Source organism: Amphibalanus amphitrite, unplaced genomic scaffold, assembly GCF_019059575.1.
Source record: "Amphibalanus amphitrite isolate SeventyFive unplaced genomic scaffold, NRLGWU_Aamphi_draft 000429F_arrow, whole genome shotgun sequence".
Taxonomy (NCBI): domain Eukaryota; kingdom Metazoa; phylum Arthropoda; class Thecostraca; order Balanomorpha; family Balanidae; genus Amphibalanus; species Amphibalanus amphitrite.
In genome coordinates this window covers 415,709-430,508 of record NW_024881923.1, presented here as the reverse complement: position 1 = coordinate 430,508, position 14,800 = coordinate 415,709, and the positions used below count along the sequence as shown (strand labels likewise).

Sequence of the window (14,800 nt, the reverse complement as noted above, 5' to 3'; positions counted from 1 at the left end):
GCTTTATGGTCCATTTTACATGACAAATGCGATTATGTGGGTCAGGCAGCCTTTGGGGCCAGCTTAGGTCACGTTTTGGTCAAGGTCAGGTCAAGGTCAGGTCAAGGTCAGGTCAAATTAGGTCAAATTTCAAAGTTGATATTTTTGCATAAAATAGGTATCGATGATTCGATGCAGCTCGTCACGGGGAGTTCAATGGTGGTCTTTGTTTCCCGTACGAGGTCTAGAATCGCTAAAAATTGAGTGCAAAAATTTGACGTCATCATTTTTGAACAGTTTTTCGCTATAACTTGGCCAAAAAAGGAGATATCGATCTGAAATTTGGTATGTATATAGAAGAGCGCAGGGACTATCACATATATTCCAGTTTATCGAAATTGGTGTCTCTCTGTTTGTTCACATAGTTTGTATTCTAGCCTTGTCGCGTAGGGTCGGCGTCGGGTCATAAGTGGTCATAAATGGAGGTCTATGGCCACACATGTGCGCGGCAGCAGGGACACGCCGGCCCGTATATCGGGCGGCCCGGCTGGACATTGGGAGACGGGCGGGCAGTGGAGAGCAGGGCGGGAGAGAGAGAGGACGGTTCGGTGTGCGCGTTGAGATGTCTGAAGGGTGAAGAAATACAGTCTACGATAGACGCAAAGTTTGAATGCCACAAGCTATTTCGGCATTTTTCTGACAAGTGGTGAGAAGATGCCGAGTGTCGAGGAGGAGACCAGTGACACCGCGGTGATGGAGGTGACTCCGGCGTTCGACGCCAGGACTATTCCGGAGTTCGACGGAACTGGAAACGTAGTGGAGTGGCTGGAGCAGGCTGCTCTCCTGTGCGAGCTGCGATCAGTGTCCTTGATGGCTGTGTTGCCGACTCGCCTGCGCGGCGGTGCTTTCGCGGTGTGGTCCCGAATGCCCGCAGCGACTCGTCATCAGCTGCCCAGCGTGAAGGCTAAGCTGCTGAGGGCCTTCGCCATGGACCCGTTCACAGCGCAGGCGGAAATGGCTCGGCGTCGCCTTCATCCCGGAGAGACGGCGGATGTGTACTTAGCGGCGCTGCAGCAGCTCGCTGAGTTGATGGGAGGTCTGCCGGAGAGAGCTATCGCCATCACCTTCGTCAATGGGCTGCCGGAGGCTGCGCAAGCTGCGGTTCGGGACGGGCTCGGAGACGAGTTCACTCTCGAGTACGTCCTGGACCGAGCGAGAGCCGTACTGTCCAGGACAGCAGTCACGGCAGCGCCACCGGCGGCGGCGGCGGCGGCGGCGGCGGCGGCGGGGGCGGCGAGTGGGCCATCACGTGACATTTCAAGGTCAAGTCGCCGGCCGGCTCCGATCAGATGCTGGATATGTGGTCGCCCAGGTCATATCGCCCGGATGTGCCCAAACGGCTGCGGCGGGGGAGCTGCATCAGCGCCAGCACCTCCTCCGCCGTCCACCGAGCCGGCAGCAGAGCGCCGGTAATCCAGATGCTGCTCGACGGGCGACCGTGTCACGCGCTGGTGGACACGGGCTGCGAGGAGACCGTGGTGTTCGCGGGTTGTGTCGATAAATGGGATCGATGTGAGACAAACTTGACCGCGGTGAATGGGAGTGTCGTGCGATGCAGCGGGAGTGCAGAGGTGCTGCTGGAGGCACAAGGCCGGCGGGCGGTGGTCCGTGCTGTGGTAGTGGCGGAAAGGTTGTTGGGTGTTGACGTGCTGTTGGGCATGGCCGGGTTAGAGGCGCTGGGTGGTGTGTTTGTTAGTGGTGGAGAGGTGCGTTTTGGTGGTAAAGTGGTGACGGGGGAGCGTTCGGGGTGCGCCGGTGTAAAGGCAGAATCGAGCGGTATGTCGGCAGCGGTGTCTCAGGGGCGTGGTCCAGTGGACAGACAGATCGAGACGGCTGATTTTGTGGCTAAGTTCAGCGACGGAAAGTGGACAGTTTGGTGGAAGTGGGCCGACGGAAAGGAGCCAAAACAACTCAAGAATACTGTGCCGCAATATCGCGTGCCGGCAGAGTCGCAGGAGCGGTTCGACGCAGAGTTACGGCTGTGGATCGAGGAAGGGTGGCTGCCACCGTACAATGAGCAGGAACACGGGCCGGTGCGTGGCCTTATTCCGCTCATGGCGGTCACCCAGGAAGCCATGGACAAGGTCAGGCCGGTGCTCGACTACCGTGAACTGAATGAGCACCTAGTGGCTCATACGGCTGAAGCTGATGTGTGCCGCGACCAGCTCCGCAAGTGGCGGCAACACGGCGACGATGTGGCCGTCATCGACCTGAAGAAGGCGTTTCTGCAGCTGCATGTGGCCCAGGAGCTGTGGCCGTTTCAGACGGTAATCGTGGACGGCCAGCGACATTGTCTGACAAGGGTCGGATTTGGTCTCAGCGTTGCAAGCGGCATCATGCGAGCGGTAGTGCGGGAAGTTTTGGATCAAAGTCCAGAGATCGCAAAAGCAGTGCTCCCGTACGCTGACGACCTGTTCGTCAACGAGACGCTCATCTCGGCTGAGCGGGTGGCCGAACATTTTTCCGCATACGGGCTCTCGTGTAAGCCACCGGAACGGGTAGCGGATGAGGCCGGAGCCCGGATGCTGGGGCTCCGAGTGAGACGGCAGTCTGGCGGTGACGGCACACTGAGATGGTCTCGGGACGGCGTGACACCAGCTGAGCCACCCGGGGTGCTGACCAGGCGGTCAATCTTCGCCTGGGCCGGTCAGCTAACCTCACACGTGCCCGTCGCCGGGTGGCTGCGGCCGGCCGCTGCCTGGCTGAAAAGGGCGGCGAACAAGGTCACCAAAGATTGGGACTCACCGATCACCGACGATGACCTGCGCAAACAAGTCAGTGATGTGGCCCGGCGGCTGGCAGAGTGTGACCCGGCACGAGGACAGTGGTGCGTCTCTGGAGACTCGGTGACGGTGTGGACTGATGCCAGCTCCATCGCCCGCGGCGTAGTGCTAAGTGACCCCACCACGGGTGAGGTTATCGAAGACGCCGCGTGGCTCCGATCTGACAGTGACTCAGACATGCACATAAACCTATCGGAGCTGGATGCCGCGCTGAACGGTATGAATATGGCGGTGGCGTGGGGATTCAAGCGTGTGATCCTCCGCACAGACTCTGTCACTGTTCAGCGCTGGCTGACCGACGCTCTGACAGGCCGTGCCCGACTGAGAACGAAGGCACAGTCGGAAATGCTGGTTCGGCGGCGGGTGGCCGTTTTCAAGCAGCTCTCCAGCGAGTACGACCTCGTCGTGACAGTGGAGCTCGTGCCGTCGGCTGCCAACCGTGCAGACGAGCTCACGAGAGTACCAAAAGAGTGGATCAGAACCGGAAGCGAGCAGGCGACAGGTGTGGTGGCGGCCGTTAGGACAGCTCGACCGGAGGACATAATGGCGGTGCATGAAAGTGTGGGACACCAGGGAGTGCGGCGGACGTGGTGGTATGCGCGCCGAGAGCTGGGAAAGAGCGTGACGAAGTCGGCCGTTCGTCAGATCGTTAGATCGTGCCAGGTGTGTGCGTCGATCGACCCAGCCCCGTCGCGCTGGAAGCATGGTGCCTTGGCGGTCGAGCGCAACTGGGAGCGGCTGGCAATGGACGTAACCCATTTCCGCGGAAAACACTATCTCACCGTGATTGACTGTGGGCCGTCGCGATACGCCATGTGGCGTGAGATCCGCCGCTCTGACGGGAGCGAGATCGTCAGACAACTCGAGGCTCTGTTTTTGGAGCGAGGAGCACCGGCCGAGCTTCTAATGGATAATGCGACCGAATTCAAGGGTCGAGAGCTGAACGCGTTCGCGGTGCGGTGGGACGTCGAGCTGAGGTATCGCGCGGCCTATGAACCTGGTGGGAATGGCATCATCGAGCGCCACCACCGCACCATCAAAGTGATGGCCGCCCGTCAGGGATGCACCGTACCAGAAGCCGTGCACCGATATAATGTCACGCCCAAGGACGGGCGTGATATTACCACGGCCCCGATACATGGTGCCTACCGTCAGGCTGGCAGAGACTTGTGCGTGCAGTCACAGGGAAACACAGCTGCTCCTCCTCAGACGGCCGGCCAGCCTGGTGTGTATCAGCCCGGTGATGCGGTGTGGGTCCGAAAACGGGGCGATCGGTGCACCGCCGTGTCAAAGGAGGGCACTGTCACCAAAGTCGTATCCGCTCAGACGATTGAAGTGGATGGAGTCCCATGGCACGTGCGGAACATTCGTCATCGTCTTGCCAACAACGGTGACGACGCAATGGCTGCTTCGACGGATGATGAGCAGGAAGAGGAGATCGCCTGTCCGGTTCCGACCGCCCATGTGCCTGGACAGCTGGCCATTGAGGCGCCGGCGGCGGTGGAGCCGTCAGAGCTGACCCCAGCTGTCGCGCCGACCGAGCAGACCGAGCCGGTCCCTCGAGCAGCAGCTGAGGCGGATGGCGGTGCCGGAACAGAGGAGCGGATCCATACAGTGAAAGTTGTAAAAACAGAAACTGAGGGATTGTCAAACGACCGTGTGAACGAAGGTAGAGCGCCAGCGGAAAGTGTAGATAATATCGATAGTTATAGTGACGTGCTAAGAAGGGGTTTGCGCTGCAGGCGTGCGCCGCAACTCTTCGGCGCTCCCATCCCCCATTAGTTAACCCGCGCCCCACTGGGGGGGGGCTATTTATAGCCCCCCCTCCCGTTTTTCTGCAATAACTTCCAAACCGCTTGACGAATCGACGCCAAACTTTCAGTACCTTCGGCTGCATCAATTTGACACCTTGTGTCAAAATTTGAACTTCGTAGCTACCATAGTTCGGCTGGAAATGACGTCAGAGTGACGTCATGTTCGTCCGATTTCGACGCAAAACATTGAACCACGGCAATCGCTCCCAAGAGCTCAGTTTTTAAGCTAGATCCAATTTCTTTGCATGAAAGATCTCAGAATTGACCGCGCTATCAAACTGCTATCTCGGATTTTCAAAATTTTGAAAATTTCGAAAATTTTATATAATAATATTCAAAATTTATATTTTTATATTTTTTTTTCAAAAAGCTTTTGATTTTTCGAAAAAACTGGAATATATGTGACAGACCGCATGATTATGACTAACTCTAGCAAGTTTTAGCTAAATATCTTCAAAAATGGCCAAGTTATACGCATTATTGCAAAAAATTCACAATTATTAATTTTTCAAATCAATTTTTCAGTACGTATTTGGCATCGTACACCAATATAAATGGCACCATCGTGTTCCTGAGCTCAAACTGCATCCAATAGACACCTTTTTTGTTGACAAATTTCAACTTCAAAATTTCACCTTTTTTGACCTGAAAGTGACCTGACCTAAGCTAATTTAGACTCAAAATGACCTTGAATGACACAGACGACATCAAATTCGAAATCTATGGCCTAAATGGACCATAAAACATGTGTCACGTGACCGACGCATGATATAATATTTTCGTGACCTGTGATGACCTGACCCTGACCTGAAAATCAAAGTACAAGTTTGGTACCCTCAAGGTAACTAGAGCATCTGTTCACGAGTGTGGAAACCAAAAATGAGCCCGATCTGACTTGTAAGACGGCGGCCAGAGCCCAAAATGTGAACAAGCCAAAGTGCTAATAATTTTTAATTTGACCTGACCTGTGACGTCATCGGTGACCTCGAGGTCAATGAAATTAGGTTTCGTTCGACAGTTTTTCCGGGGCTATCAGACGCCGTTTGAATTTTGACGATCGGCCCAGTAGTTTCGGAGTTAGGAGGGGGGGCTATGAATAGCCCCCCCCCCCCCAGTAGGGCGTGTAATACACAGACCCCAGTGGGGCGCGGGTTAAACTGTAGTTAGATGTGTTCTTTAGGAACAGGGGGGAATGTGTCTCTCTGTTTGTTCACATAGTTTGTATTCTAGCCTTGTCGCGTAGGGTCGGCGTCGGGTCATAAGTGGTCATAAATGGAGGTCTATGGCCACACATGTGCGCGGCAGCAGGGACACGCCGGCCCGTATATCGGGCGGCCCGGCTGGACATTGGGAGACGGGCGGGCAGTGGAGAGCAGGGCGGGAGAGAGAGAGGACGGTTCGGTGTGCGCGTTGAGATGTCTGAAGGGTGAAGAAATACAGTCTACGATAGACGCAAAGTTTGAATGCCACAATTGGGAAAAGTTTTGGATTTTTTTTTAGTTTTTCTAAGAAAATGAATTTTTTATTTTTTTTTTCAAAAACCCAAAATTTTGAAAATCCGAGATAGCAGTTTTGTAGCGCCGCTTTTTGTCTACTAGACCATATAAAGAACTTTGAAATTACTTGATAACTGTAGATTTGGTGAGCGTTTAAAGATTGCATGTTTTTTGCTCATTTTTGCTCGAACATGACCTCAGTTTGACCTCAATAACTCCTGACCTAAGGTGACCTAAGACTTGAAATTTGGTGTGAAGGTGTCAAATTGATGCCCGGGAAGGTACTGAAAATTTGGCGCCGCTGTTTTCTTGCTATTCAGGAAAAACCACAGGGGGGGCCAAAATGCCCCCCCAACGGGGCGAGGGTTAAGCTAAGTTCCTGTTCATCTTCCTGTTTGGACGAGCTTCTGAGTGTGAAAAGCAAAAGGGGGTGGCTGCACCCGAAACTGCTTTTATTCACAGACATGTTATTTATAACCACAGTTCTGACCGGGGTCGGAGTCGGAGTCGATTTTGGAAACCAGAGCCGGAGTCAGTCGGAGTCACCGAAAATCAATCGACTCCCAGACCTGGCAGGGTTGCGGAGTCGAAGTCGGAAATAGAGTCGGCTGGAGTCGATAGGTAATGTATGCCCGCAGTCGGAGTCGAAGTTGGTTTTTTGAAGCCGGAGTCGGAATCGGAGTCAGAGTCACCGAAAATCCATCGACTGCGCAGTCCTGGACTTATAACGGTACCGAAATGAGCTGTTGTTGGAGTGTCAAGTGTGTTCACACGATTTTCAGGCACCAGAATCTGCATCTTAGATCGTGAAATGGTCATTTCATGGCTTCTGGTTTCTAGTCAAGATCTGGTAGCCAGCGGTTCCTTAAAGTTCCCAGGCATTCTCTGGTTCTCTGGCGCCTCAGGTCTCTTGATTTCTCAACCTGTCGGCTGTCTCAACCGTTCACGGTTTTCTGAAAGCTTCTGAGTGGCGGCTCTTCCACCAGCTATAAGCTGGTTGTTTCGTGGTTCTTGACTTATAGCTAAACTTCTGATTCTCAGACAATTTATGATCTATCACACTTAGATCACAAGGATGCTTCTACCGGGATAAAAACAGATATCTCTGTGTATCATTCACTTTACCACCAGGGACTGGCGACTTGCATTCTGAATAACATAATAAGTCTTTATTCTTATTTCTTTACGCGCTGAAATTAACCACCCGTGTCTGGAACCATGATATGATAAAGTAAAAATATTATGCCAAAGCTAGATAAATTAGATGAGCCCCGAAATACAGGAAAATATCCAAAGAGCTTGTTTTACCCTATTTCATAACAAAACTATCTGCAAATACGAGATAGCGTCCTTAGCAACCGCCCATAGCAACGTGTTTGTCTGAACCACGCATCTGGAAAATTAAGAAGATACTGGATAAGTCGACTAGAGTTTGGTCAAAACTACACTGAATTTGATTTCGAAATGGCTTTTTTTGTGAATCAAATGTACAGTGACTTATTATTTCCTTTCAAATTTTCATACTATTAGAAAACATGCTTGTTTGCTCTATTTTTGTAAAGAAACAACTGCAAGGACGAAATATCACGACAAATTCTGGTACCTTGTTGGTAGGAAACTTCGTCCAACCTTAACCCGGTTTACATAGCAAATTTGACGAGGCTCTAGCTCGTTAATTTGGCGATAATTTCGTTGCAGTGTTCTTCAAATATTTAGAGGGGATCATATTGTAAATTGTTAAGCACAATTGGTATCTTTTGCAACATCACGGACGGAGATATAAGCTTGCAACAAACCCTATGTAAACGCGTCTCTTATGTTTTAGGGCCTTGACTCAAAGCATCTTTTTGAACACAGCACGAGAATTGCTGAGTGAATAACTGGGAAAACTGGTCGGCGCACATTGCTTTTCACATATGATTGACTTGACCAAAATTATTAGCAATTGAACTCTGTTTCCCCGACTCGCAATGAGAATCTGCCTACATTTCAAATTCCTTAGCAATACACGAGCTGTCGGGAATTATAACTGAGCTCATCAATTCAACGCATGGAGTTTAACACTATGCTACTTTATCGGTGTTTATAACACATTTTGCAAATAGTATTCATTCTTTGAATACATTGTGCGCCGGCCAGATTTCCCAGTCATTCACTCAGCAATTCTCGTGCTCTGTTCAAAAAGATGCTTTGAGTGAGGGTCGAACTTAAGAAAAACGGACTATAGTGGTGATTTTGTTTTATATGTCAAAGACCCATTATCATTTTATTTGTTGAATATTATGTTACGGAAAGTCGCCGTAACTTATGAAACTCACATCGTTTTGATAAAGTACATACATATTTACTCAGACACGGAATTATCACAGCATTGTAACCACAAACAGTTTTCACTTTGTGTTTTCTACACCTGTAGGTAGGTAAGTGTACGATGTTTGACCTAGACAAATGCCTGACATTGGTTCAATCACCTTTCCAGCACAAGTTACTACTATTCCAAGTCAACTTCGTGGTGCCATCATCAGGGTGGGCCCAAACACTATTATCCTTCCGGCCGGAGTCGGTGACAGCGAGCTGACGGAGCTGCGGAGCTCACGGGAGACTGTGGAGCGGCTGTCAGTCTCCGCCGCCGACCTCCCGCGACTGAGGGAGCAGCTGCCGGAGGGCCTCGAGCGCCTCAATGTCAGAGGTGAGATACCACGGATCATACATGTAATGTCGGTATAATGGACAATGCATATAGATATACAAATGGACAGGGAGACGGCAAATGGACGAACCGATCAAATTCAGCCAACATCTTACAGCCTTGTTTGTGTTATATGGTATTGTTAGAGTGATGCAAATTGCAATCAGGGGGATGTCGTCCCGGTTCTTCCCATGTATTATTCGCCAATCAGCTTAACACTACCGGTGACGTCACTGGAGGACCGCCAATCGGGGCCGGCGCGGCCGGCCGGCCGGCTGGGCCCGTAGAAGGCCAAACGCAGACGTTTTCAGAAAAGCGTAAGCCGTATAGATACAGTCGTGGGTGGATTTTTGCTGTGATTCGGCTCTCCAAGAGTGCGTCAGGGTACCAGGACCCGGACAAAGGTCATGGTGAACCGGCATCTGATAAAATCCGCTCACCACTTAGCAGCCGACTTCGACCCTTCACTCTCGTAAAACACAAAAGCTTGCCGGTCATCAATCCACCTGCATCTCTGCATCTGCTTACTACCTATATCGACTAGTTACTGCAGCCGTTTTGGAGCGGCTCACGGCCGATAACACACCGGACGTGCGCTAGCCGTCGGTGCTAAGCGCTAACCATTGAGTGCGCGTGGCCGACTGCCGCCCCGACGGCGCTGGCCCCCGGCACCGGCGCGGCGCTGCTGACCCATGGGGGGGGGGGGGCTGCTGCTAATTAGTTGAGCCGGAATTGGGATAGAAGCCGGTATGGGATTGGGATAGAAGCTCAGCGAGACTAAGGGATTGTGTGATGCCTTCGGTAGGCCCCTCAAAATCACCTGTGTAGGGCCCTCAGGGCCGCCGGTTATGAAGCCTTTGGAGGCACTGGTGTGGGCCCTCACAGGTACCGGAGTGAGGCTCTCAGATGCATTGGTGCGGGGTCCCCAGAGGTGCCACTGTGGGCCCTCAGAGGCGCCGGTGAGGGTCCTCACAGTTGCCGTTGTTGGCCCTCAGAGTCACTGCAGTGTGGGGTTGTCACAGTCGGGTGCGGGACCCTTAGAGCTGCTGGCTCGAACCCTTTACAGGCCGACAGGGGCTCTCAAGAGGTCTGCGGTGCCTTCGGGAGCCCTGTGGAGTCCTTAGAGACCAGCAAGATACATTCAAACGCCAGTGGGGCCCTCAGAGTCGTCGGTGTGGGGCCTTCAAAAGTCACCGGTGAGTGGCCGTCCGATGCGCAGGTCCCGTCTGAGGCCGTCAGAGGCTCCGGCGTTGAGCCCCCAGAGCCGCCGATAAGACTGGTTTCGGGACCTCATTCAAGGGTGCCGGTCGCACTCAGAGGTGGCAGTGTGGAGCCCTCAGCTAGGCACCGGTGTGAGGCCTTCACAGCCGCCGGTGAGGGCCCTCGCAGGCGCCGTTGTGGGGGCCTTCAACCATTGGTTTAGGGGGTCATCGCAGGCGTTTGTGGAACCCTTAGAGCTGCTGGTCCCTGATAGGCCGGTAAGGGCCCTCAGAGGCCGGCAAGTAGCCCTCAGAGGTCGCCAATAGGCCCTGAGAAGCCGGCAAGGGGCCCTCAAAGGCCGACAAGGGACACTGAAAAGCAGGTGTGGGGCTCTTATGGATAGAAGTGTGGCTCTTCGGAGCACATAAGGTGTTCTTCAGAGCCCTGTGGGGCCCTTCTGAGTCGAAAGATGCTAGCGTGGACCCTCAGCCGCCAATTGGCGTCGCAAGGCCCCTTGGGCCCGAGAGGCCCCCTGATCCGATGGGGGCACGTGCTCCCTGCTTCCCCCCCCCCCCCCGATGCAGATAGAGAATGCAATCGGCGGTGCAGGCACAACAATTGCAATCGTTCCTTCTCCCGTCGCGGGGAGCATTCATTCTGGCCAGGGTTCATAATGTCCAGGGTACGTTATGCCCAGTGTCGAAATGGCCAGTGCCTTAAATGGGCCAGAGTTCATAATGTCCAGGGATTGCATGGTCCAAATGCGGCCAACTGGCTGCAGATAGGGTATATTCAAAGGGGCCAGGGTTCATAATGTCCAGGGCACGATGTGTCCAGTGTTCGAAATGGCCAGGGTTCATAATGTCCAGGACACGATGTGTCCAGTGTTCGAAATGGCCAGGATTCATAATGTCCAGGGCACGATGTGTCCAGTGTTCAAAATGGCCAGAGTTCATAATGTCCAGGGCACGATGTGTCCAGTGTTCAAAATGGCCAGTGCCTTGAATGGGCCAGAGTTCATAGTGTCCAGGGATTACATAGTCACTGAAAGTGACGTCATTATGTAAAAAACACGGAACCAGCTCAATGCGAAGCAGTGCAGTGCCGAAGGCAATGCCTTAGGAGAGATTACAGGCAATAGTAAATCAAATATTTTTAGGTTAAGTGGTTATGTATCTGGCTTCAGGCCGAAGGCCTGAAGCCTGATGCATAACCACTTAACCTAAAAATATTTGATTTACTATTGCTTGCAATCTATTCATGCGAGAAATTATTTCCTTATCCCCGGCAGGCAAACATCATTACCTTAGGTTAGGTTAGGTTAGGTAAGGTTAGGTTAGGTTAGGTTAGGTTAGGTTATTTTAGGTTAGGTTAGGATAGGTTAGGGTTGGTTGGGTTGGGTGGACTATGTAATCCCTGGACACTATGAACTCTGGCCCATTCAAGGCACTGGCCATTTTGAACACTGGACATATCGTGCCCTGGACATTATGAACCCTGGCCATTTCGAACACTGGACACATCGTGCCCTGGACATTATGAACCCTGGCCATTTCGAGCACTGGACACATCGTGCCCTGGACATTATGAACCCTGGCCTCTTTTAATTTACCATATCTGCAGCCAGTTGGCCACATTTGGACCATGTAATCCCTGGACAATATGAACACTGGCCAATTCAAGGCACTGGCCATTTCGAGCACTGGACACATCATGCCCTGGACATTATGAACCCTGGCCTAAATAATACGCACCCCCTCGCTCCCGTCGCGAGGTCGCCCATCCGACCCATATCCCATGATTGTCAACCCTGGGGCTCGGGTCGGCAATGTACCGGCAAGGAAATCAGCTTTGGTTGAGTAAAAAAGTTATTAAGAGTCATTAGTTGTCATTACGTTCACTAATAACAACTATACGGTTCCAAATGTACCCGACGTACAGCTTGGAGCCGGGCGCCGCCCGGTCTCCACCAGTGACGTCACGCTAATGCTTAGCGACCGGTCCATTGGAAATCGCGGGATGATTCTACCTCTCTTATACGGCCTTGATTGCAATGCATGCATTTGCATATAGTGTGAGCATCAAGTGCATGTATGAAATATTATTGTAGCAATTATTGTAATTTGAAATGGTTTCATTGCAACCACTGCGAACCATATATTTATGTAGTCTACCAACCTGATCCGTTACTATACCATGACTGGCTGCCCAGTGCCTAAGCCAATGTGCCTTGCAAAAATCGTAATACTTATGTTGCACATATTTGAATATTTACGTATGTATGCTGTTGGTAAAAATATCGTTGTCCAGCCGCTCGGCTATGTCAGTGCTGGCTGTGTCAGTGTCTGACACTCTGGTGTCAGTGGTGCAGCGGGGAGCTGGCGGAAGCTCTGACCGACTGCAGTCAGCTGACACAGCTCTGTCCGACAGGGCCGGAGGTGACGGAGCCGAGGTGGCCGCTATGGAACCCGTTGGGTCGTCTATCAGTGTCGCTCCAGGGGGTGACTGCCGACACCATCAGTCACCTGGCTGACCTGGGACGGACGGTCACAGGACTGGAGATATACGGTGAGCAGCGGCAGCACGGACAGGCCGATGATATACGAGATCAGCGAATGGCGGACACCGAGTAACGGTGTGCCGTTGTCGGACCTCGTGGAGACAGGTGTGATACATAACCAATGTGCTTTGTGAAATAATGAAGCCAACTGAGCTCCAAAATGGAGGACTGTTCACTCAGTGACATATTCGTTCAGTGTTAGTTGATCATACTCATAACATTTGTGTTGCACTGTTCAATGAAGTTCAATGCATTTGCTTAACTGATTGCATATTATCATATATTTGCACTGTTTTACCATTGTCTACTGTGTCCATAAAACCATGTGAGTTATTAGGTGTTTTTTCGTTTTGTCATATATCGACATGTATTACAGTTAACTGATCCTGTCTGTATGTGTGTCTGTGTGTTTTCCAGACTGTCCTGATCTCACGGCCAGCAGCCTGGAGCCCCTCACAAGGTGCCGTGGGCTGGAGCGCCTATCAGTCACCGCCGCCGACCTTCCGCGACTGAGGGGACAGCTGCCGGAGGGTCTCAGGTGCCTCAATGTCAGAGGTGATATACCGCAGATCACACATGTAATGCCGGTATATGCAAATGAACAGGGGAGACGGCAAATGGACGAACTGATCAGCCTCAACTAGCAAGTTTCATCGTTAATCGTGTATATTACTCGTCTCGTATTGTGGTGAGAGGGGGAAGGGGTTCAATGGATGCCCTTCGATAGTGTCCATGCTTGTGGCATATGCGTGGAATATTAGTGTAACGTCACGGGGTGATTTAAAAGTTGAGGTAGGTACTAGCGATAGTTGCATTATTACAAGCAGCAAATTTCCGAACAAACGTATTGAGTATTAGTGCGGATTCGGCATCCGGAAAATCAGGGATAATTTTCCTGGATCAACGGGATCATTCGGTGTTTTAGGCTGACACCGTGCACAACGCACATGCCAATGAGTAAAAGAGCCATTACTGAAGCAAAAGCAATATACCTAAAAATATGACTTATTGCATCGATAGTCCTTGCAATACCAAATTATTACCGGTGATCCCGGATAATTATCCCTCATTTTCCGGATGTCGAATGCACGCCTGATCGACAACTGACACTGACTGACTTAGCTCGCTGACGACGAGTCTGAGCGGACTGACGAGACTGACTGGCCGCGGCCCTGGCGCGGCGGTTATACAGAGTATAGGTGGCGCCACGATCGAAGGCGGCCAGCAGGGAATGTTGTTACGATTAGAGAGCAAGTATTTCAATGGGGAATGATTAACTATTAGATAGGTATAGTGCAACCAATGAGAGTAGCATAAGTAGTTTCATATACTACTGTATTACGCATATACTTATCGCATATACGTATTATGTTCATATTCACATTCTACATATGACTGCTGCTGCTAAAAAATTGTTGTGCGGCCGCTCGTCTGTTTCAATGCTGACTATGTGAGTGTCTAACACTCTGGTGTCAGTGGTGCAGCGGGGAGCTGGCGGCAGCTCTGTCCGACTGCAGTCAGCTGACACAGCTCTGTCCGACAGGGCCGGAGGTGACGGAGCCGAGGTGGCCGGAATGGGACGAGGATGATGGTCTGTCAGTGTCGCTCCAGGGGGTGGCTGCCGACACCATCAGTCACCTGGCTGACCTGGGACGGACGGTCACAGTACTGGAGATATACGGTGAGCAGCGGCAGCACGGACAGGCCGCTGATATACGAGCTCAGCGAATGGCGGCCACCGAGTAACGGTGTTCCGTTGTCGGACCTTATGGAGACAGGTGTGATACATAGCCAATGTGCTTTGCGAAATAATGAAGCCAATCGAGCTCCAAAATGGAGGACTGTTCACTCAGTGACATATTCGTTCAGAGTTAGTTGATCATACTCATAACAATTGTGTTGCACTGTTCAATGAAGTTTAATGCATTTGCTTAACATTGCATATATCATATAATAGCACTGTTTTACCATTGTCTACTGTGTCCATAAAACCATGTGAATTATTAGTCCCATAGCTCAGTTGGTAGAGCGCTGGACTCCCGGTAGTGAGAGCCCGGGTTCGAGTCGCTCCGGCGCTCGATATTTGAAACTCCTGACGGGGATGGTCTGTGGTTGGTGGGAGCAGCCGCAGCCAGTTGAAGTCAGTTGAGTGGGACAGGCCGTGTCCGGCTTTGAAGGGCATGCTAAACTTTGGCATCTAAATTCTCCCGTTACCCGAA

At 51.6% G+C, this 14,800-nt stretch overlaps 1 protein-coding gene across 2 annotated transcripts in view; it reads left to right on the top strand.

The window, feature by feature from the left end:
- LOC122391284 overlaps positions 1-14,339 on the top strand; it is a 79,137-nt gene extending 64,798 nt beyond the window's left edge. Inside the window, exons 5-8 of one of the 2 annotated variants that reach the window (XM_043385074.1) lie at positions 8,612-8,821; positions 12,452-12,589; positions 12,999-13,136; positions 14,125-14,339. In XM_043385074.1, coding sequence (XP_043241009.1) covers positions 8,612-8,821; positions 12,452-12,589; positions 12,999-13,136; positions 14,125-14,327 — 689 coding nt within the window. In that variant the 3' untranslated portion in view covers positions 14,328-14,339. The remainder of the gene's footprint in view (positions 1-8,611; positions 8,822-12,451; positions 12,590-12,998; positions 13,137-14,124) is intronic. The other variant, XM_043385075.1, reaches the window with a different exon arrangement.
- The last annotated feature ends 461 nt before the right edge of the window (positions 14,340-14,800 follow it).